Raw genomic sequence first — 25,032 nt, forward strand, 5'->3', positions numbered from 1 at the left:
TCTCTTCACAGCTCCACCCCTTTGTACACGTTGCTCTCTCTGCCAGGGATGGATTCAGTCTGTTGCCTTTGCTTATCAAGACCCATCACCCTTCTTTGGGAAAAGCGCCCTAATCTTCCCTTGAGGAATGACCCTCAGCAACTCTCTGACCACCCCAGGCTTTAGGGTGGACAAATGAGTCCTTATGGCCAGTCAAGCCCAGTCAGAATGATTGGTTCAGAGATGGGCATGGGACCTGTATAAGCCAACATGGACAACAGTGGAACCACAAGATTGACAAAGAGGGAGCTCTAAAGACTTCACTTGAGTAGTTGGATGCAGCCATGCCTGCTCCCCTACCTGCAAGAGACATAGTCACAGGCAGCTCCAGGCTGGTACCCCTCTAGCTAGACTGCCCCAGAAGAAAGAGTGAACCGCTCTCTTCCCAGGGAAGGAATCTGATTGGCCGGAACTGGGTCATGTGCCCACCTTGGGGGGAGGGGCATGTCAGCAATCTCACTAGACTATAACTATAGTTATAACGTAGGAGATACATTTCTCCAGAAGATGGGAGAAGTTGCTGGTCCTAGAATGGGGCAAGGATGCCAGGCAAGCAAAAATATTTGATACCAAACCTCTCTTTAAGGGAAGCTTTATTATCTGCATTTCACAAAAGTGAAAACTGAAGCTCAGAGAGACAAAGTCACTTGCCCAAAGTCACACAGCCGATCAGTGGCAGAGCTGGGATTTGAATCCAGGTCTGTCAGACTCTGTGATGGAGGCAAAATAACACCTGAATTTGTTATCTCTGCCCCGACCCAGCTCACCAAACTCTTTTGGTTTTAAATGTTCAACTAAGAACATCTGTAAACAACAATATTATATTATTACAGCGATTCTATTATTTTGAAAACACACAGACCACAGAGAATGCAGCTTGCATTCATCTTTCAGAAAAAACAATAAGGACAATAATTACTTTAAAAAGTAAGAGAATAAGGGAATAAAGTAATAGAAAACCTAGGAAGCCACCACATGGTATCCAAATGGACTCAAAGACCAGTGGTATGTTTCAAGTGTCATCAGAAGCACTTTGATGTGAGTCAGGCTTCTGTGGGAAGATTCCAGGAGGCCCAGGCAGCATCCCAGTGCAAAAAGCAGCAAGTAGATGCCACCAAGAAGAAGCCCAAACTCAGCTTCAGGTAACCCACCTGCGCTAGGGATGAGCCGCCTCCTCTATGTAATAACTTTACAGCAGCTCCCACGTTCCTTAATTTTCTCTTTCAACAATTTCAGCAATGCCAAAGGGAGCAAATCTGCAGCCTATGAAGCAGAAGCATTTACACAGACGCTGTTTTATTTGACAAGAGACAGAGGGATCTGTCTGTCTGATTTTCTGCTCATCATAATAAGAGGTATTCTTTGTTTGCAGGAGCCCTTTACCTGCCGAGGCTGGAAATCACTGGGCCCACAAGACTGAATAAAGCAAGCCAGGAAGATACTGGAGGATTCCTGCCCAACACCCTGATGTAATGGAAAGTCCCCAGGGAACGGCATCATTCTGTAGGTCATTTGAATTCTACTAGGTTGACTTAGCAATGGATTGGCAAGCTGGCACTCCAAAAAGGATCAAACTGTGCTCCTTCTAGAGTCTATACCTGTCCTGGGCTCAAGCTCTCAATGTGTCCAGCAGCTTAAAGGCCAGCAGCACAGAGACCCAAGAGCCCTTCCCTGACTCAGCAGAACCCGATGCAAACTACAGAGTCAGAGTGGGTTTTGCTCCTGCCAAGAACTGATGGCCTCACCACACCTAACTCCAGTTGCTCTGTCATAGCCCCAGAGGGCTCAGAGCTCATCCCTTCCCCAGTTCTCCTCCAGGAGCTGTGTCAAAGATTCACCTGAGAACCTGAGCAAGACAGATGATGGGAACTCAGGGAAAATGAGGTCCCAACCAGGAAATCATCCCCAGTGATGCTAGGGGCAGAGGGTCCCAGTGGAAAGAGGAGGGCCGGGACTGAATCCAGACCCAAGGGAGGCATTATTACCCCCAGTTCACAGAAATGAAAACCAAGGCTCAGAGAGGTAAAGTCACTTGCCCAAAGCCACACAGCCAGGAAGTGGCAGAGTTGGGATCCTAAGTCATCCCTCCCCAAGCATGTGGACAAAGATATAGGACATGATTTTAGTTGGTGCGGTGAGAAAGTCACTCCCACTTCAATCCTCCTTGAAGTCCTCCAAGAAGAAAGGCTCGTCTGGTGCTAGCATGTCTTTAACCTCTCAAACCCTTAGTACATCTCTTCTTAACGGCAAGAGAGCAAGCTTCAGAAAGCCTTTGGTGGGAAATAGTATTTTGGCAAAATAATAATATTTATTTTTACAACCATCTTCTGTTTATGCAAATGATCCTGGCTTGCCATAAGTTTGAAGTTTTAAAAAATGAGTTGATTTAAAGAAAACTAGTAAAGGGACTTTCCCTGGTGGTCCAGTTGTTAAGATTCCACGCTTCCACTGCAGGGAGTGCAGGTTCGCTCCCTGATCGGGGAACTGAGATCCCACGTGCAACGCGGTGTGGCCGAAAAGTAAAAAGAAAAAAGAAAACTAGTAAAGATATAATAGTACAGATGGTACACAGATATGGTCCAAATCATAAAGGTGGACTGCAGGTGACTTGAGTTTGATGCTGTCATAAAACTTGGGGAGAAGACTCATTGATTGATGGATCTAATGTCTCTCAAACTTGAGTATCTGTTGAAAAGGAAAGAAATCTAAACCACTTCCTCCCACTGCCCTTGACTGTGCCCTCACCTCCTTTCCCCACAGGGCTGCTGGGACCTCAGGCCTGGGAGAGAAGGAGGGAGGGATAAGAAGGAAGATGAAACAGGATGGCATAAATGGTTGCAGCTGTTCTGAAATGGGATGGTTGGGGCCTCCCAAACTCTTTGCATAAGTGCTTCTCAGTTGCCCCATGGCCTCTCCCACAAGCCAAATGGAACGCTCGAGGTGAAAAGAAAATGGAACGCGATTTAGAAGAGAGATGACAGAGCAGCCAGAGGGTCTAAACCCAGCAGTGTTGTTCTGAATGCGAACAGCAACATTCAGGCAGAAGACATGGTGACAGACAGTATCCACATGCTCATGGCTACAAGGAAAGGAGGCAGAAGGAGGAGAGGAGAGGAATCGGAGGGATGGGGGAAGGAGAAGGTAAAGAAATGGAGGAAAAGATGGAGGAGGAGGTGGAGGAAGAAGAAGAAAAGGGGGGGAGGAGGAGTCCACAGTGACAACTGTGTGTGCCATACACACGGCAACAAAGACCCCTTCTCCATCCCTGCTTTGAGTCACGAAAACGTGCCTAGTGGCCCAAGACTCATCTTCTCACATCTATGCAAGGTGCAAATGCATGTGTTTAGGAAAACCTTTACAAAAGCAAAACATTCTCTTAGGATTTTTTTCCCACAAAATATATCGTCCTTTACCATAAGTCAATAATGCATGTAACTGCACATTTGTACAGACATAACAGACATAACCACATGCTGGTGGTACCCAGGTCTGGTGGTGCCAGGCAGCTGCAAGAATAGTGGGGTCCTCCAGGGGGAGGGCCACGTGTACCAAGCTATGGCTGGAGTTGGGGAAATGAGACCAGTGGCTTCAAAGGATGGTCAGAACATCAGGACCAGTCTTTGCTCTCAGAAGCTTCTCCCAGGAAGAAGCAGACCTTCCCACTAAGAGAGCCCCATGTGGGCCAGCAAAAGACAAGTCCCCACCTGCCTGCTGCTGTGTGGCTTCAGACTTACCTCTGCTGGCAATCTTCCAAGAAAGTGGTGACTTGGGCTTAGCCAGGCCACCAATGCCACCTGAAACTCCTTTACTTTGCTGGCTTATTTGGAAACTAACTTTTTCTATAGAAAACCTGAAGTTTTGATGGGTGCTCATTAGATTAAATCAAGCTTTGCTTCTGCAGCGGAAAACCAGAAGTTTCCCTTGGCACATGGTTAGAGGCTGCTGGGGGTGGAGATCCATGTGAGGTCTCCATTGCCCAAAGACTGTGGTTCAGAATGGCAGCCGTGAGTGGGAATCATAGATATTGAGGAGATAAGTTGATGGTCTATGGGAACACTGGGGGTGAGAGAGGAGCTAGCTCAGCAGTGGGGATACAGTGAGGCATCAACTTAGAGGTATACTCTTGAGTCCAATGGCTGACCATCTTGGGACCCCTCCTGTGCATGGACCTTGGGATACTACATGGTAGACTGTTTGCAAAAGTACTCAATTATTTCCCTGCCTGTACTTACAGCCCTTTTCATTGTCACTTCTCAAAACCTCCCATCAACTGGTGGAATCTATTTCTCCATCCTTTCAATCTGAGCTCAGCCATATGACTTCTTTGACCAAAAGAATATAGTAGAAATAACTTTATGCCAATTCCAATCCTAGGTCTCAAGAGGCATTGCACACTTCTGTTTGCTCTCTTAGAAACTGCCATCATGGCCATGTAAACAAGCCTGAGCTAGCCTAATGGAGGATGGGAGATACATGGCCCAGTTTCTCCCACTATCCTAGACAACAGCCGGCCAATTGTCAAAAGCAGGGTAGCCTGGCTGGCCATCAGCTGACCAGAGACACACAAAGAAGTCGAGCTGAGACCAGAAGAACCGCCCAGCTGAACCCAGCTCATATTGCTGACCTACAGAATCATCACAAGCTAAATAAATGGCTGTTTGAAGCCACTAAGATTTGGGGTGGTTTGTTACACAGCATTACTTGTGGTAACAGCTAACTGATACAAAGGATGAGATGAGATTCACCAGCCTTGAACTTTCAGGGGAAAGACCAGGGAGTCTATCATAAGAATATGTCCCTCTCTGTGTCTGGATCACTGAGGTGGTGTGGAGGGTGGGGTATTAGGACACAGTCTTCAGAAGCAATCATTTCTTTCTTTCAAATTAAAAAGAAAATCCCCAAACACAGAAACAAAAAATAACCCAGGTTCACATGTTTCTGTTTATATATATTTTCTCTCTCTATAGACACAACTCTGTAGTAAACTGTAACAAGATATGTTGGCAACACTGAGAAAAGGAGGGCACTCCATAGATAAAACAACTCGCACGCATACGATTCAGGGACACACGGACACACACAACGTACAGAGATCCGAATAAACACAGTAAGCCAAATAAATAGGAGTTATTCCAAATCACAACCACGACTCTCTCTGGAACACCACGAGAGAAGGCAGAGAAGAGATCTTGTGCTGTACTTTCAGACTAGTCTGTCAAAAAACAAATAAGAATTGGAAGGTCTAGGACCTGGGTCTTGCTAAAATAACATCCTCTGTAGTGAACAGTTGAATGGCAAAATAAACTTTCATCTGGAGGGGACTTTCATACATTTTCTCCCATCTTGGGAAGGTGGGGGACTAGGGCGAGGAGATGCATTTCTCACGGAGCGTTCTTCGGAAGCGAGGGCCATCTAGTCTCATCCATCCTGCCCAGGAGGCCCTACTCAGGCGGAAGTTCAGTGCAACCTAAAGTGCTGGGTCCAAGGGAAGCGCCTTCACAAGCACTCCAGGCAGGGATTGCTCCCCATCCTGGTTTGCTCAGGACGGAAGGACTAATGCACTGCCTCTGTGAATGCTTCAAAGTGCTTGACGAGTCTCCTACCCTCTCCAAAATCCTACCTGCCATTCTTGGGAAGAGCATCCCTTCCCAACTCTCACTGTTTCTCCCGACTCTGGTACACTCTCGGAAGAGAAGGGCTGGCAGGACCACTCTCCTGGGAGGACAGGTAGGCAGGGTAAACTAGCTCGCTTAGGGCCTGTTTGGGGATTGGTGACCCTCTGTGTGAAGACATGGAGGGGACCATTTCCAGTCTGGTCTGTGACCCTGGCACCAGTTCACCAGCTGATGTTTCTTTCCCAAGGAAAACACCCGACATACCCTACCTGGGCCAACCTCTGTCCTCATTTCCCTCCTTTGTCCTGAGTGAGCAAGGGCACTTAGAGAAAAGCCAGACTCCCTAAACAAGTGGCTTGCACCAACACACATCTTCCAAGCTTCTGGAACATCAGACCCGACGTATGGAAGGAGAGGCGAGGTCCTCCCTGGGAAGAGAGGAAGGGGATGCGGACTCGGCCCTGCCCGGGGGCCCCTGAGCAGGACCCGGAAGAGGCCTATCTCATGCTTACAGACATTTCTCACAGGCAGACGTCCTTCTTTAAAAGAAGAAAAAAGTCTCTCCTGGGCCAGGTGGAGGAGAAAAAATGAGAAATACACAATGGTTGAAATCCAGGACCCCAAGAGAGATGTGCAAAGGACCCCATGTGCCTTTTCTAAATGGAAGAAAGTCTCAGGATATAGGCGGCTCAGGTACAAAGGAAGTGGAGAGGAGATACACTTGTAGCCCCTCCTCCAAGCCAGTGGTTCTCAAATGGGGCTATTTGGCAACGTCTGGAGGTGCTCTGGGATGTCACTAGGGGTTGGGGAGGAGGGTGCTACTGGCAGGTAGTAGGTAGAGGCCAGGGAGGCTGCTCAGATTCCAAGAGTGCACAGGGCAGCATCCCTCCAAAAAGCATTAAATGTCAACAGTGCTCTGCTCCAGGCCAACCTTCCAGCCACGTTCTGGAACATCTCCAAAGGCCCCTTTCAGAGTACAGAGGTAGCCCCACAGACCTCTCCTATACCAGTTTCCAAAAAGTTCCCTCCCCAAGTCTCATCCAACAAGACAGTTGGAGGGATGGGACAGAAGAGGGAGGAGACCATTCTGGGGACCATGAACGAAGATGTTCCCTCCGCACACCAACAACTCCCAACTCCCACAAGGGAGAAATCCCAGACTTGGGCGATCTTTGGTCAAACAGGAAACGTAAGGCTGAACTGAAGGGGCAACCCCTCGATCCCACCTGCCTGGTGGCCAAAGTTGGGGTACTTTCTCTTTGCACAGAGGTCCATGCTCGGGAACAGATGCCAGGACCTTGCTCCCTGGGCAGCCAGGAGGAGAAGCAGGCAGGACAGGCAGGTGGGCGGAGGCTCGGCTGACGCTGCCTGGGTGACATGGTCCTCACTTGTTCTCAATCAGGGTCTGCACCTTGTACACGAGGTCCCGGGCCAGCTTCAGGACCTGTTTGGTGTTGTGTCGCTCAGCCATTTCTGAAAGAGCGGAAGTAAAATCTCATGAGCCTCCTTCTGTGTCCATCCTCGGGATGCACTTTCAGTGCCCGGAGAGGTCTCTGGGGCATCCCCATCATCATCATCATCATCTGGCATCACCCCCAGAGCAGTTCTGGAAGCAGAGACTTTGGGGAAGGCCTGCATCTCCAGACCTCGGTTTCCTCATCTGTAAAATGGGAACCATAACAGTACCTACTTCACAAGGTTACTGTGAGATCAAACGAGACGAAGCTGGCTCTCAGTGTGTGTGTTTAAAAAAATATTAGGTCCTCCCACCACCCTCCTACAAACATAATGACTGGACACCTTTTAAGAAAGCAATGCCAGGCACATGGTAGATGCTTAAAAGTAGAGAAGGAAGGAAGCAACAGAAGGAGAGGGGGAGGGGAGGGGAGAAAGCACCAATAATCACTTTGTCGAGAGTGACACAAAATGATCAGCTCTTCAAAGCAGAATAATCCTAAACTTAGACATTTATCATAAAGAAATCATTTGGGGATTTCCCTGGTGGTCCAGTGGTAGTCCCCGTCTTCCAGTGCAGGGGACGTGGGTTCGAATCCTGGTCAGGGAACTAAGATCCCACATGCCACGGGGCAACTAAGCCCACGTGCCGCAAACTACAGAGCCCACGCACTCTGGAGCCCACGCACCACAACTAGAGAGAGACAACCCGCATGCCACAGCTAGAGAGAAGCCCGCACACTGCAACGAAAGATCCCGCATGCCGCAACGAAGATCCTGTGTTCCTCAACTAAGACCCGACGCAGGCAAGTAAATAGATAAATAAATAAAAATTGAAATAAAAAAAAATAAAAATAGGGATAAGTAACATTAAAAAAAAAAAAAGAACCTCAAAAAAAAACCACCAAAAACCCAAGAAAGAAAGAAATCATTTGGTAGAAGAAAAAAAGAAAAACAAACAAAAACACTAAGACCATGGTTCCCAAACTGGGTGCTGAGGAATCCCAGGGTGCCACAGTGAACACATGGAAACTTTGAGGGAAATACCGCTATCTTCCATATCTGCTGAACACCACATAAACTGCTAACGCAAGTGAGTTTGCAAATTTCATGACATTCCTATCAACGGCTTTATAGCTTTGCAAAAACTAGGTTTTCAGCAAGCAGTTGCTGTGATAAAAGCAAGTATCATGTGAAAATCACTGTGGAATAAGAAATGAAGGTGGTGGGGTTCAAAATGATTCCAAGGTTTGAGAAGTTGTGCAAAGCCCAACAGGTGAACACACCCATTAGTAACTGTACTTATTTATTTATTTATTTTTATTTATTTATTTTTTTTGGTCACGCCATGTGCCATGTGGGACCTTAGTTCCCTGACCAGGGATTGAACCCATGTCCCTTGCATCGGGAGTGTGGAGTCTTAACCACTGGACCGCCAGGGAAGTCCCAGTAACTGTACTTACTTAAATATAAAATAAAAATACTATTTTCTTTTGACTTATATGTATCATTTTTTCAAATGGCTACTAAGCTGTTTGGATAGAGATACTTATTAGGTGGTTTGGACCTAACTAGTTACTGAATGGAACTTTTGGTCCGGGTGCCACAAAAACTTTACAGAGACATTAGGGGTGCCATGAACTGAGAAAGTTTGAGAACCTCCATGCTAAGACAGGAATTGCTTTGGGTTCTCAAATCACACCCTCAAACCGAAAACAACCTAGATGCCCAATCAGAAGGAATGGTTCAGTAAGTTATGAACAGTCACTTGAGGTATATTCTGCTGTCTTAAAAAATGATTATATGGGGGTTTCCCTGGTGGCGCAGTGGTTGAGAGTCTGCCTGCCAATGCAGGGGACACGGGCTCGAGCCCCGGTCCGGGAAGATCCCACATGCCACGGAGCAACTAGGCCCGTGAGCCACAGCTACTGAGCCTGCGCGTCTGGAGCCTGTGCTCCGCAACGAGAGAGGCCGCGATAGTGAGAGGCCCGCACACCGCGATGAAGAGTGGCCCCTGCTCGCCGCAACTAGAGAAAGCCCACGCACAGAAACGAAGACCCAACACAGCCAAAAATAAATAAATAAAATTTAAAAATAAAATGATTATATGGAAGATGGTTTTTAAAACATTAAGTGGAAAAAACTCTAGATACAACTGGATTCTGAAATAGTAACAACATAAAAATATACATTATTTTGGGAAAGACTAGATGGAAAAACCATTTTTAAAAAAATGAACCCACTAAGTACAGCGTGGTTTCCTGGATTGGATCCTGGAGCAGAAAAAGGACATTAGTTAAAAACCAAGTGAAATCAAGTCAGTCTGTAGTTTAGTTGATAATAATATATCAATGTTAATTGCTTTGTTCTACAAATGTACGAGGATCAGGTAACATATTAACATCAGGGGCAGCTGGGTGAAGGGTATTGGGAACTCTCTGTACTATCTTTGCAACTTTTCTCTAAATCTAAAATTATTCCAAAATAAAAAAGCTTCTTTAAAGAAAACTAATAATGTTTCCAGTGTAAGGTCATCACAGGTGGCTTTTTTCTTCTTTTGCTTTTTCCAAAAACTTCTTTAGTTTAAGAAAATGTTTTAATAGTGATAATATTGATAGTAGCAACAGCTTCTATTCATAGCAACAGCTATGAGCCAAGTACCACCTGATTGATGGGCTTTATATCCTTGTGGTCTGATTTAATCCTCCTGACATCTCCATGAGGGAGGTGTTAGTACCATTTTATCCCCAAGGACTCTGAAGCCCAGAGACATAAAGTCACTTGCCCAAGTCACACAGCTCCCAGGTGGCAAGGCCGGGATCAGAATCCATCTCTGTTTGATTTCAAAGACTGTGCCTTTTTCATGCCACTTCAACTGCTTTCCTGTATCTGCTTTCCCTACACATGTCAACCCTCTGAAGCAGACACTGTTACTCCATTTCCCAGATGAGGAAGCAGATGTTTAGAGGGGAAGCGACATGTCCATGGCACAGCTGGTTAACGGCAGAGCCAGGGATGCTCCCTGAGCCTGATTTCAACACCTAGGCCCCTTCTGCCAGATCCCTGAGAAATACACACAGGGATCACTCAGCACTACAAGATGTTAACTCATCCATTTGGAAATAGCCGCAAGAAGTGGGGAGAACCCTCCTCCATCCCCTTCATGGTGCATCAGTCTCAGTGACCCTCCATCCCTCTCCAGCCCCCAGGAAGGGGCCCTCCAGAAGCCTGCACCCCTCAGATAAGACCCTGGTCATGCGGATACCATTAAAAAATTTGATGATGTCTGTGAAATCCATGTTGTTCTCCAAGATGATGTCACGGTAGACCTCCACCAGCGCCAGCGCGATGAACAGGACATAGTGGGCGGACGACACGTGTTTGGCTGCCCAGATGGTCTCCCAAACAGAGAAGACGTCATCATAGATGAGTTCTGCCGGGACACCAACACACACGCGCAGGGGGAGGGTCAGTCACTGAGCTCACGGTGCTGCCCTCCCTCCGGAAAGATCCCAGGCCAGCCATGGTCCGCGCTGCTGCCCTGGAGCAGTGGACAGAGCTCAGGCCAGGAGACAGGAGACCTGGACACTGTCATTTGACAGAAGCCTCAGTTTTCCCCTCTGTAGAATAGGCTATGCAAACCAGGTGGGTTGTAAATTTCCAACTCTGACATCCTGTAAGTGGAGGAACCGGGCACGTGCAGATTTGATTTACATTGACCTGTCCTTGCCCTGCCCCTTGGTCAGTGTCCCCCTCTCTCCCTGCACCCGCCATCTCTTTTAGCACCGATGAGGGTATCTCCTTTTCCCCCTGCACCCACGCAGAGCTGGCTGCTGCCTCTGGGTCTGGTAAAGAGATAGAATAGAGCAACGATGAAAAGTAAGGCTTCCTACGTCCAATAAACTCAGTCTGAATCCTGGCCCCATCACTTACTAGTAAGGTGACCTTGGGCTAGTTACTTCCCCTCCATGAGCCCTTCTCTTTCCTCATCTGTAAGTGGGGTGATACTAACAGTAATAAAGGACTGAAGAAATAATACGTAGAAATGGCTCAGCACAGTGTCTGGACCTTAATAAACACCTCCATACAGGTTAGATATTATTAGCATCACCCCAAATTGGCATGACAGCAATGCACCGTGTCAGACATCATTTCTAATTCACGTGTGAAAGATGCTCTATGGGCTTCAGAGTTCTTGGCCTCTGATAAGCAGCTTAATAGAATGGAAGGGAAGTGGGCTTAGGTAGACAGAGTGGGGCTCAGATCCTAGGCTTTATTATTCCTAGCTCTGAATTTAGTTCTTCTCAGTCTTAGCCTCCTCATCTGTAAAATGGGGATTGTGACAACACCTACTGCATAGTGTCTCTGCAAGATAAGTTGGGTGAACTGATAGAACTCAACAAATGGGCATTACTCTCTTCCACTGGCTTTGTTACACCTCCCAGCCTCACCTCCGTGGTACCTTTTCCCCTGAGATTCTGCTACAAAGAGTCTGAGAACAAGTTTCCAGTTTGAAGTCTGTACCTCGCTTGAAATCCAGCAGGAACCAGCGGTAGCAGAAGTAGAAGTGAGTGTAGTCCCCATTCTGATGCATCAACTCGAAGAGCTCTGAGTCCAGGATCTGTCAGAGAAAGGAAAGATAGGCATCAGCCTCCTGGGCAAAGGCTAGACTAGAGGGGACAGCTGAATAAATGATGCTACATCCCCACAGCAGATACCATACAGCCCTTAACAACCAGGTGGAGTTTAAAAATGGGCAAAGGATTTGAGGTGGAAATCAACCTAGCTCAACCTAACCCCGTCATTTCTCTAAAGAAGATGTGCAAATAGCCAATAAGCACGAGAGATGCTTACCATCATTAGCAATTAGGAAAATGCAAATCAAAACCATAATGAGATACCACTTCACATGCACTAGGACGGCTATAATAAAAATGACAGACAACAAAGTGTTGGTGAGGATGAAGAGATATTGGAACCCTTATATGTTGCTGGTGGGAATGCAAACTGGTGCAGCTGTAATTCCACACCTAGGTATATCCCCAAGAGAAATGAAAACCTATGTCCATATAAAAACTTGTACATGAATGTACACAACAGCATTATTCATAATAGCAAAAAAGTGGAAACCACTCAAGTGTTTATCAGTGGATGAATGGATAAACAAAATGTGGTCTATCCATGCAATGGAATATTCGGCAATAAAAAGGAATGATGTACAGATATATGCTATAACATGGATGGACCTTGAAAACATGATGCTAAGTGAAAGAAGTCAGACACAAGAGGCCACATATTGTGTGACTCCATTTATATGAAATGTCCAGAATAGGTAAATCTATAGAGACAGAAAGTAGATTAGTGGTTGCCAGGAGCTGGGGAGAGGGATTGACGTTAATGGGTATGGGGATTCTTTTTGGGGTGATGAAAGCGTTCTGAAATTAGATAGTGATGATGATTTCACACCTGTGAATATTCTAAAAATCATTGAATTGAACATTTTAAAAGGGTGAATTTTATGGTATATGAATTGATCTCAATAAAGGGGTGTGTGTGTGTGTATGAGAGAGAGAGAAAGCGAGAGAGAGAGAAATATACTCAAATATTTCTTTGCAGAAAAGGACCAATACGATCAAACATCCTGTTAAGAGCGAGGGCCATGTCTTGTTCATCAGTGTGGCCACAGTGCCTGAACCAAATAAATGCTCAGTGAGAATGAATCTAGTGGAGCTGAGCTGTTGAGTGAAGGTTGAGTTGAATTGAGTTTTTTAGTTTAACTCAACGGGGCTGAGTTAAGTAGGACTGAAGGACTGAGTCAAGTTAAACAAGGCGTGGCTATTAAGTTGCCTTGCGGTCCATTGGGCTGAGCTGGAATAAGTTATATTATTGAAAAGCACAAGGTCCTACCTGGATTAGTGACCTCATGTTAGCAAAGTGCGTGTCCATGGCGCCTCCGTGGGGGAAGTTCTGGTTCATCCTCTTCATGAGCTCGGTGAAGCAGCTGAAGGCAAGGGCCTCTGCGGAAAGAGCACAGGAGGAACAGTCAACTGCGCCACTGCCCAAGGAACCCGAGGTCCCAAAGTGATGGTCCGAGGCCCCGAGCTGGTTCACAAAGTCCACAGCCAAATGAGAAGCATAAGGACAATGGAGTACAAATGCATACCATTTCAAGGAATGCTCTCCAATTAATTACATACTTCCCACCTTTAGAGGTACTGAAATGTTTTATTTTAGGAAACAATGGTGACAGCAAAATGCTCTGTTTTAAAGATCCCTATTTGCTGTAATAAAAAGTTACAATGTTTGGTCCCAAACTTTTTGAAAAAAAAATTCTACAGGGTTCATGAAATTCTCGTGTCTGGGAACCACTGTATTAAAAGAGCAATTGTCAATATTGGAAGGGTGTTTGCAGGCGTTATGCAAAGAAAGGGTCAAATAACATTGGGAAATGCTGCTTAGAGAGCCACTACCTATATTAAGAATGAAAAGGCTCTGAGAAGTCACGTAATTTAAAAATTCTTTTATATTGTTCAACCCAGTGTTTAAAAAATTTATTTGAAAATAGTACCTTTTTTCTCTCTTAACACCTAGTAACTGGGGAAAGTTATGAGAAGGTTTCCAGAGGCACAGTAGGATCTCATTTATTTTTTAAAAGACTTTATTTTTCAGAACAGTTTACATTTACAGAAAAATTGGGAAGAGTGTACAGAGAGTTTCCATATACCCCACACCTCATTCCCCCTATTACTAACATCTCCCATTAGTATGGTACGTTTGTTACAATTAATGACCCACTGAGGATACATAATTGACTCAAGTCCATAGTTTTTTATCTTATGTCCTTTTTCTGTGCCAAGAACTCATCCAAGGACTATATTACAAACAACTGTCATCTCTCCTTAGGCTCCTCTTGGCTATGGCAGTGCCTCAGGCCTTCCTTGTTTTTGATGACCTTGATAGTTATGAAGAACACTTGTCAGGTATTCTACGGGATGCCTCCCTATTGGAATTTATCTGATGTTTTTCTCATGATAAGACTGGAATTATGGGTTATTGGGAGAAAGATGTAGGTAATGTGCCATTTTAATCACATCATATCAAGGGTATACTGTATCAATGTGATTGAGGATGGTTGATGACCTTGGCCACCTGATAGAGGCAGTGTTTTCAGGTTTCCCCACTGCATAGTTTCTCTCTCACCTCCCACCCACTTCTACACTGAACTTTCTGGAAGCAAGTCACTATGCTCAGCTCTGAAGAGTTGGGAGTTATACTTCCCATTTTAAAACAGCCTTACTGAGGTTTACGTACCATAAAATTCACTCTTTTAAATGTATAATTCACTGGTTTTAGTATATTCACATCTGTGAACCAAAATCTCTAATTTCAGAATATTTTCATCACCCCCAAAAGACACACTCTCTATATCAGAGGTCATCACCTATTTCCCTCTCCCTGCAGTCCCTGTTAACCACTAGTCTATTGTCTGTCTCTACAGATTTGTTCCTTCTGGCAGCAATCTTATTTTAATGTTGCTAAAATGCCCAGCTTCTCATATGCTCTTGGAGGCAGTTTTCATATCTTACTGGTTTCCTCATTAATAAGTTGAATAAAATCTTTGTCATGTGTTTATTTTATTTGTATGAGAGAGACGTTAACTTTTTGAAAATTATATTTCATCAGTTCTGAAGGTCATCCACTGAGATGTTTGAGGGGATTAATCCAATGGAGACAAATTAAATCAATTTACCTGTACATCCTCGGTGGCAACAGAACTTTTTCTGACCCTCTAGTTTTTTTTCTTTTTCTACTGATATTATGTATTTGTTTTTATTTCTGGCTTGTACACCTTCAATAAGTTAATCTGAATTGGTGGCAGCAATGACTGGGGATTTGCTCTTATGGTCTATTTGGTGATCTCTGTTGGGTGTATAATGAAAGCCTATTCTCTGTTGGGTGAGAGATGACAGAGAATCCAATTTTGTAGTCTTTTTTTCTTTGTTGTTCTTTTTTTTTTTTTATCTGTCTATTTGCAACCTCAAATCAATTAAGAATTACATGCTCACTGGAAGAAAAATAACTAAGTTTTTGTGTTTCTGGTTCACTGTTTTCAGCAATGTTTTATAGTTTTTGGTGTATAAATCTTGCACTTTTTCTGTTAAATTTATTCATAAGCATTTTATTCTTTTAGATGTTATTGAAAATGGAATTGCTTTCCTAATTTCATTTTTAGATTATTCATTGCAATTGCATGGAACTACAATTGACTTTTATATAGGTCCTATATCCTGCAACCTTGCTGAACTTGTTTATTAGTTCTAATGTGTTTTGGATTCCTTAGGATTTTCTACAGGCAAGATCACGTCATCTGCAAATATACATGGTTTTACTTCCTTTCCAATCTGGATGCCTTCTTTTTCTTTTTCTTCCCTAATTGTCCAGGCTAGGGCCTTTTGCGGCAAAAGTGGACATCTTTGTCTTACTCTTGATCTTAGGTGAGAAGTGTTCAGTATTTCACCATTGAGTATGATGTTAGTTGTGGGTTTTTCACAGATGCCTTTTATCACGTTGAGGAAGTTCTCTTTTATTCCAAGTTTGCTGAATTTTTTATCATGAAAGGTTGCTGAATTTTGTCAGATGGCATCTCTTTGTCAACTGAGATGATCATGTGATTTTTGTCCTTTACTCTATGAATGTAGTGAATCACACTGATTGATTTTCATACATTGAACCAGCCTTGCATTCCTGGGATAAATCCCATTTGGTCTTGAAATATAATCCTTTTTATATCTTGATGGATTCAGTTTGCTAGTGTTTTGTTGAGGATTTTTGCCTTTGATTTCATAAAGGATATTGGCCTGCAGTTTTCTTTTCTTGTGATGTCTTTGTCTGGTATCAGGGTACCAGTGGGTCCTCATATAAGGACCTGCCTTACAGGATGAGTTGAGAAGTGTTCCCTCCTCTTCTCTGTTTTAGAAGAGTTTATGAAGCATTGGTATTCATTCTTTGTTAAGTGTTTGGTAGAATTCACTAGTGAAGCTTCTGGGTCTGAGTTTTCCTTTGTTCTCACTCATGTTTATACAACCAGTGGCTAGCAAAAGCTTGGATGGGTGTTGGACACCTGGAAATAAGTGTTGGTCAACATGGAATAAGAGAACTTTTTATTTCACTAGGACCTTGATGTGTTCACTGGACAGGTCTTCTGAGCACCTGTACTGACCCATTCCATGGAGACACAGAGTCAGGTTAACCTCTCTTCTATGTAGTGGGAAGGAAACTGCATCCCCAGTTCTGGGGCAGGGAGGATACACTCACCGTCATCCAGAATGACCAACAGTGGAGCCAGGAGGTCACACATACCCTGGACATAGCCGATATCAATGTGCTGCCAGATGTAGCTACAAGAGAGATACAAGATGCCCAGTGATGGCCCCCACAATATGCCTCTCCAACCCACTCCTCCTTTACCTCCATCCTGGTTTGGTCCCCATCTCTCACCTGGACCACTCCCTCAACCTCCTGCCTGCATCCCCATCCCCAGTCTCACTCTCTTCAAACATCCTATGCTCAGTCACCAGGATGTCCTTCTTAAAGCTCAGCTCAAGGAGACCACTGCATGCTCAAAAACCCCACTGCATGACAGGACAGTGTCCAAACTCCTTAACTGGGGGTGCAAGGAGTTCATAGTTTCCTCCCAATCCCTCTTTACAGTCTCACACATCACTTCCCAGTGCTTCTTCCCCTCCAGCTGCACTGAGGTATTTACCTTTGTACAAATAAAGCATACATTCATGCCCCTGTGCTTTTGTCCCAGCACTTTCCTCTGTCTGGAATTCCCATCTGTCCCTTAATAATAGTAACTAATATTTACTGAGCATTTACCGTATGCTCTGTCCACTATACATGTACTGTATCATTTAATTCTCAAAATAATCATATGAAAAAGTTACTATTATTGTCCCATTTCACAGATAAGGGGAATGAGGCACAGAGAACCAAGTGACACGCACCAGGTCATACACCTAACAATAAATGGTAGAGACAGGATTTGAACCCAGGTGGCCAGAGTATGTGCTCTTAACTTCAGTGCTAAATGATTTATTTCTTCAGTGTCTTCTCTTTTGGCCAAAATTCATCTCGAAGGTCACACCACTGTGAGGTCTTCTGTGATTTCTCCTGGTGCCATAACTAGGTAAAAGTCAGTCTATCCTTCCTTGTCCCCCAGCACTTTTCAATTTTAAGGTAGCATGCTATATTAAAGTTAATTATGTTTGTATCTCATCAACTAAATTTTGAGTGGCAGTAATTGCTTGGGAGACCATAAGACAGAATAGTTAAGAGGTGGTGTTTATTAATAAGAACGGTTTGAGCAGGGTTTGGCAATCCTTTTCTGAGCGGTCCAGATAAGAAGTATTTTCAGCTGTGTAGGCCATATGTTCTCTTTCTCAACCACATAACTCTGCAGAAGCAATCACAGATAATACGCAACTAAATGGGCATAGATGAATTCTAAAAAAAATTTTATTTACAAAAGCAAGTGGTAGGCTGGATTTGGCCCATGGGCTGTAGTAGTAGTTTGCAAACTCCTGAGTTAGAGTAGCATGTAAAGAAGTCCAGGATGCACTGTCGAGTGTAAAAAGCAAGTTGTAGAAAAATAGTTTACAGTATAACCCAACGCAGATAAACATCTTTTAAAAATTAAAACGTGTGCATTCATATTATATTATACTATATATTACATAGTATAACTATATATTATATAGCATAATTACATGCTATATATTTATATAGTTATATAGCATTATATTACATTAAATATTACTATCTAAATAAATATCAATATATTAACATGTGTATATTCATATTATACTATATATTTATATAATTATATACTACATATGAAGCATAATTATATATGTTATATAGTATAACATTGTATGTTATATAATATACTATCTATTATATATGTGTATATATAGATATCTCATATACATGGCTTGGGAGGATATTCACTAAACTGTTAGCAGTAGTTTCTTCTTCTAGGTGAGTGGCATTAATGACTGGATATAAAAAGAGAAGTTTCTCTTTATACTTTATGAACTTCTGATTTCTTTGGTTGATTCAGGTTTTTAATGAGCATGGATTACTTTCATATATTAAGAAATAAAATATTTACTATTTAATGAAAAGTAACAAGTAGCCCCAAATCCTGGCTTAAAGAAATAAAGCAGAGATTCTAGAGTCCGAGAGAAATGGGTGAGTTCCGGTTCAGCCACTGCCCACCTGGAGGGACCCTGAGCAATGCGGTACCCCTCTGAGCCTCCATTTCCTCACCTATGAAAGGGGATAACACTTACCTTATAGGCTTGTTGTGAGGACCAAGTGAAATGATGTTAGTAAAGGGCTCAGGATAGTGCCTGGTATACAGTAGGTGCTTAATAAATGTTCTCTATTGTTATCATTACTATAATTGTTATATAATTGTCAGGATGGGCTGGAATGAGATTCAAGGTGGGCATGGTGCCAGCTGCAGAGAGTGCGATTCTAAATGGGCTCCCCGTAGCCCACACCTGTGCCATCCCCTCCCGATCCCCGACTGATCCATCCCCCCACCCACCCCAGCCACCTGCACATGATGTTCCGCAGCTTCTCCAGGTTGGCGGGTGTGAAGTACCAGTAGTTGCGGTCACACCTCTGCACATCCTTCTCGATGCGGTGCAGGTTCACCGTGTACAGATCCAGCAGCTCTGGCTGCGGGCCCCCAGGAGGGGAGGAAAAGAACAATTACACCCCAACTCCTCACAGAGGCTGTCTTCCAGACATTCTCCTTCCTCCTCCTAGCCCTCTCCTGTCATCACTGAAAAAAACTTCCTCTACCTAATAATAGATGGACCAGTCAGATGTTCGACTTTTTTGTTGTTGCTATTGTTTCCTGAGAAAGCCTCTTTCACTTTGTATGATGAAAATTCTCTTTATTTTTTTCCTTTATAAAACAACACAATCCCGGGACTTCCCTGGTGGGCCAGCGGTTAAGACTCTGCACTACCAATGCAGGTGGCCCGTTTTTGATCCCTGGTCAGGGAACTAGATCCCACATGCTGCAACTAAGAGAGCCCGCAGGCTGCAACTAAAGATTCTGCACACCACAACGAAGATCCCGCAAACGGCAATGAAAATCCCACATGCCGCAACTAAGACCCGGTGCAGCCAAATAAATAAATATATTTTAAAAAACAAACCAAAAAAAATAAAACAACACAATCCTATGAGATGTATAGAATTACTATCCCCATTTTATAGATGAAAAAAGTAAGATCGATATATATATATGTATATATATGCTACAATATATATGTAGCAAACTAATAAAAAGCAAACAAAGAAATGAAAATACTCTAGGAAAAACAAAATTTTTTGCAGGAAAGAAAAAACATATACAGGTTACTACATGGATTATGCATTAAATTGTTATAATAATATAACCACCGAACAGTCATTTAACTAAAATTATTATAACCATAGTGAATGGATGGGGATTGGGCCGGTTTCACTTGTGTGGTGAGGGGGCGGGGGGGAGTGGGAAGGAAGAAGACTGAATCCTCTTCCTCCACACTGGGGAGTCAATAGATGTCAAAAACTGAAGAAAAACAAAAAAAGATCAGTAAGTAGCAATACAAGTGTATTATTTACAGACATGAGGGTAAACACCAGATAATTTGGGCAGAATAAGTAAATACTACTGCCTCTGGGGAGAGCCTAATGGGCAGAGGTGGGGCAGACAACTTCCAGTTTTTGGATCCAGCCTTGTCTGACTGTTTGACTCTTTGTGATAGAAATAAAAAGTCCTTTAAAAGAAAATGGATATACAACACCTGGCCCAGAAAACCTCCCTTTCAGTTGATGTCCTTTGCTTTGGGCTTTTTGGCAAGAAAGTAAAATATTTAAAAGCTATTGGACCTGAGTGTAAATCAGGATGGTCACCATCAAGGTTGCTATTGATCGCTATGGGCTGAGCACAGAGGACTTGACTCACTAATTCTGAAAACAACTCAGGGAGGAAGGTACTAGATAGATAGGGAAACTGAGGCTCAGAAAGATAAAGTGATGTACCTAAGCTGAGATCTGAACCGAGCACTGTTTGTCTGCAAAGCCTGTGTTCTTTAAGTATTATATTATCTTCTCTCCCAAATGGGTTTCTACAGTAAACCCTCCGTGATGGGAAAAGGCAATGAATCCGAGGTCGTTCTGGATAACTGAGGTTTGTGGGACACTCCCACCCTCCTGAGGCTGCAGAAAATTGAGCGGAGGAGAATCCTGGTGACTTACAGAGTAGGTGACGCCACTAGAAGACACGGGGGATGCCTCGCTGTTGGCAGAAGTGGTCACGGCCAGAGAAGCGAGCACGGGGAAGAGACTCTCCATCTCGGGCTCCTCTGAGAGGTTGTCTTCACTGTCCACCTGGCTCTGCTTCCCCACCTCGATGCCTCTCCAGCCCTCCACCGCAGGGCCCCCCCTTTTGGGCAGAGCTACATCCATACTGCCAGTGATGGACACGAACTCGTCCATGCTCCCGTTGGCCAGGAGGTCGCTCTCCAGGCTGTCCTGCACAGCCAGCTCCTCACGGGGGACCTCATCCCGGGAAGCGGTGGCCTCGCTGCTCTGCCCGTCATCCACACGGCTGTCCCTGGGTCGAATCACCAGTGGGGCAGGGCGCTGGGCGTCCATGACGCTGTCCTCCGTGCTCAGGCTGGGTTCTGAGTGCTCCGAGAGGCCCGAGGAGAAGTTGTGGGAGGAAGGGTGGCCGGAGTCTGGGGAACAGGTGCCATTCACCAGGTTCCCGTTGGGGATCTTGGGCTGCTTCTCCTCCAACCTGCATTCTGCCTCGACCTGCTCCACCTCGTCCACAGACTCAAAGACCTGCAGACCAGGTGCACAAAGACAGATGGACTAGGATGTCTGTTGTGGTGCTGCTTCCAGCAGCAACCTGAATATCCATCCACAGGGGACTGGTTCAAATACGGAACATGCCTGCAGGGGAACACTACACAGTCAGTAAAAAGACTGAGGCAGAACAAGGTGTAATATATGCTCCCATGTGCAGAAAATAAAAAATTGCCCCATACGCACGCATAGGCATAGAATAATGCACAAAGAAACAAGGAAGCATTGCAGTTGACTCTGAGGAAGAATAGCTTTTATCATACAAAATTATGTGCACGTAATTTTTTAAAGTAAAAAAATTAGTTAACCACATAAGGAATAGGCTAAAAAAGCATCCATGTGGTGGACTATTATGGATCATTTTTCAAAATTAGTTAGATGTATATGAAATATTATGGAAAAGTCTCCAGGATACATATCTAAGATTTATTTGTGGTTCTTTGTGTCTTTAGGCCATATCCCATCAAGGCAGACTGTATAAGATCATGTCCCCAGATCACTTGAAATATTTCTTCTGTGTGGTTATGTCACCAACTTGATTTACTGTTAATTTCATGTGCTTCTGGTTTTAAAAAGATTTCTTTTCGATTAAATTGCTTTTGGAGTTAACTTACCTAACTCCAAAGTCAAAACTAGAAAACAAAGTACATTCAGGGAAATGTAGCTTCTTTCCCTGCACTCCTCACCCCACTTAAGTAACCATTTGACCAGTTTCTGGTTTATCCTTCCATCGTTTTAGAAAAAAAATAGATGCAAATACATACATATATTAATAGTTCCTCTGTTTATGCAAAAGGTGACATACTATGCCCTTTTTTTTCACTTTGTTTTTTTCTTTAATATTGAGTGAGAATGTGTTAACATTTCTTTGCACTGAACGAAATGAAAGGCTGTTGAACAATACATCTGATGGTATTTATTTAGAAATTTTAAAAGATTACTAAACATCGCAATATATTACATACTGTCTATATATTTCTGTGTATGTAAAGGCATACAGAAGGGTCTGGAAGGATACACAGCAAATTGAAGATAGCAATGTTATTTCTAGGGAGGGCATGTGGGGCTTAGGGATGGTCAAAGCCAAATTTAGTTTTCTCTGTAATATTTTAATTTTTTTAACAGGCAAAAGAGATTCATGTATTACTCGTGTAGGTAAAACTTCAATTTTTAATGCTAGCATAAAAAGCTAAAACAGATCAACCATGAGTGACCTGTATATGAGGGACCTCCAGTCTGGTTATTCCAGGTTGGAGGGAGGGGGATGGGGGGCGGGGCCTCCGGGAGGTCACCTGTGTGCTGCTGCTGGAGTCGCTCTGCAGGCGGATGTTCTGGCGGCCCGAACTGCAGCTCTGGGAGGACTGAGAGAAAAAGGGGCAGGACGGAGTGTGGGTGAGGCTGCATCCGGGCTCAGGGTCCCCACATTGAGCTCAGGAGGGGCTGCTGGGCTGGAAGTCACTAAGTGTGGTCTTATCTCTACTCCTGACTCAGGCAAGTCCCTTCTCAGGGCCTCAGCTTTCTAACTATCGAATAAAAGTGGGGCGGCGGCTCACTCCCTGCTCCCTGGAGCCTCCTTGGAGGCCACACCAGCCACTGGACCTCCACCTCCCACCCACAACCAGAGAACCCCACCTTTAACTGCTCTGCTCTTGAGACTTCCAACTAATATTTTAGTTCAACTCAAAGGACTGGTTGTATGCATGTCTGTTTTCTACTCCTTCCCTGTATACATGCTTTTTGCCCTATAACTTCTAGTTTCTGTCTACCCTGCTAAGCTTGGCCAAGTGACCTGCTTTGGCCAGTGGGGTGTTAGCAAACTCGACAGGGCAAACACATAAAAAATGCTTGTGCATTTCTGCTTTCTCTCTTTAAGATCTGCTTTCACTGTGAGAACATGGCCAGGCTAGCCTGCCGGAGGATGAGACATGAGGAGCAGGGCCGAGTCACCCCAGATATGTGAGAGCCCAACGAAGATCAACAAACCTTTTAGCTGAGCAGAACTGCCCGGCTGACCCACAGACTCATGAGTAAAAAATATATGTTTACTCTTGGACTCATCACTGGCTTTTGGGGGTTGTTTGTTACACAGTATTAGTGTGGCAATTGATGACGGATTTATCACTGGTGAAGGGAACTGACTTTCTTTTCATCCCCTGCTTTGGGATGCTAAACTGGAGATTCTATCAGGACAGATATGTCTGACCTGGTCACTGGAGCATTCTTGACATTCCAGGACATTCCTGACAGTACCTGGCACATAGTAGGTACTCAACAGCATTTGCTGAACAAATGAAAGTCTAACACTGTGCTGGGCACTTTATTTATACTAGCTTGTTTGAGTTGCACACAAATCTCCCCTGTACAAATGATCATTCCCACTTCATAGATGAGGAAACTGAGGCCCAGAAGTAAAGGCGCTTGTCTGAGCCCCAGAGCTAAGAAATGAAGGGGCTGGAGTTTGAAGTCAGGTCTGTCTGACTCCAAAGTCACCTTCCACCCAAAAGCCAGGGGTGAGACTCTGTCCCAAGGCCCCAAACACCCAGGCCTCACCCTTCCTACAACAGCCTGATGGAGCAGAGCCCCGCCCCCGGCTCCCTGAGGGGAGCCACCCATCACCTCATTGCTGATGGTGGAGTCCCGGTGCATCATCCGGTGCAGGTGGCTGTCCAGGCTGGCCCCCGAAGAGCATTTGGCCAGGGCGGCCGCGTGGGATTCCCGCTCCCTCTGCCGCACAATCGCCTCACAGCCCAGCCACTCGGACATGGTCTGCGCGTAGCAGGCATGCATCTGCTCGTCCACCTGCCAGGGCAGATGCACGGTCACCTGGAATGCTGGGATCCCAGGGGACAACCAACCCAACCCAGAAGATGGTAGCTCTGACCTGGGACCCTGAGCCCTAGAAACACCCATCCAACATTCATGGAGTTAACATCCATCAGACATTAACTGAACACCTACTATGTGCCAGGCACTGGCTAGGCCCTGGGGATACACAAAAGTGAGCAAGGCAACTCCTTTCTTTCCATTTTTCCCTCCTTCCTTCCTATCTTCCTTCTTTTATTCATTCATTCATTCATTCATACACTTATTCAAATATTTGTTGACAACCTACTCTGTGCCAGGCAGTATACTAAGCCTCGGGGATACTAAAGTGAGCAGACTGTTTCTTTCCTTCTTTATTACCTTCTTTTCCTCTTTCCTACTTCATTCATTCTTTCATTCATTCACTTGTTCATCTAAGTTGGTAAGTACCTACTATGTGCTAGGCACCAACCTAGGCATACGAAACACAAGATGAGCAAGATGCCTCCTTTGTCCATTCCTCCAGTCACTCAACGCATTTACCAAGGGCCTCCCAGGTGCCCAGCATGGGGGTAGATGCTGAGAACACAAAGATGAATAAAAGTGACCCTTTCCCTTACTTACAGCAATGGCTTTAGAGAAGGGCCACAGGTTTCTAGTGTTTCCCTTGTGGGATTTCAGCAGAGAAGATCGGAGCTTACTTCATTTCTGTGTTGCACAGCCCAGGTAACTGAGGTTCTGAATCTGCCAGACCTCTGGGCACAAGTGGGGCAGACAAGCTGACGAAAGGGTGTGAGGGGGCAGGAAGGAGAAGAGGGAGGGCAGGGAGCCTGCCCCGGGCCAGGGTTGGGGGGGGGGGGCGGGCATCCTTTAGCTAGTCAGGGCTTCCAGAGAGAGGCTCCGGGTCCACCCTGCCCAAGCCTGTCATGGGCAGCTCCCTCCCACTGACCTCCCGAAGACTCATCCAAGCCCATCTTCCTGTTCCCACTGCCATCCTAGGCTAGGCTTCCAGGACCCCTCACCCAGATGACCTTCCTTCCTGGTGCCTGCTTGTCCCAGGTGGCCCCTCCTGCCCATCTCCCACTCGGCAGTCTTCCTCGTGTTTCCTCTCCAGCCCTGCCTCTCACTGCTGCCCCCACCCCCCTCGTCCTTCACTTCCCAGCTACCCACGTCTGCACGC

The 25,032-nt window shown here is 44.9% G+C and overlaps 1 protein-coding gene across 8 annotated transcripts in view; it reads right to left on the bottom strand.

Annotated features, from left to right (window-relative positions):
• Positions 1-615: 615 nt before the first annotated feature.
• The window catches only part of SGSM1 (small G protein signaling modulator 1), a 95,144-nt gene continuing 70,727 nt past the window's right edge, over positions 616-25,032 (bottom strand). For all 8 annotated transcript variants that reach the window (XM_059895198.1, XM_059895196.1, XM_059895193.1 and 5 more), the window contains 9 exons: positions 23,667-23,849; positions 22,343-22,411; positions 20,436-21,026; positions 18,736-18,860; positions 16,425-16,507; positions 13,017-13,126; positions 11,634-11,730; positions 10,375-10,542; positions 616-7,127 (listed from right to left, as the gene is read on the bottom strand). In XM_059895198.1, the coding sequence (XP_059751181.1) occupies positions 7,039-7,127; positions 10,375-10,542; positions 11,634-11,730; positions 13,017-13,126; positions 16,425-16,507; positions 18,736-18,860; positions 20,436-21,026; positions 22,343-22,411; positions 23,667-23,849 (1,515 nt within the window). In that variant the 3' untranslated portion in view covers positions 616-7,038. The remainder of the gene's footprint in view (positions 7,128-10,374; positions 10,543-11,633; positions 11,731-13,016; positions 13,127-16,424; positions 16,508-18,735; positions 18,861-20,435; positions 21,027-22,342; positions 22,412-23,666; positions 23,850-25,032) is intronic.

Source organism: Balaenoptera ricei, chromosome 14 (genome assembly GCF_028023285.1).
Source record: "Balaenoptera ricei isolate mBalRic1 chromosome 14, mBalRic1.hap2, whole genome shotgun sequence".
Lineage (NCBI taxonomy): Eukaryota > Metazoa > Chordata > Mammalia > Artiodactyla > Balaenopteridae > Balaenoptera > Balaenoptera ricei.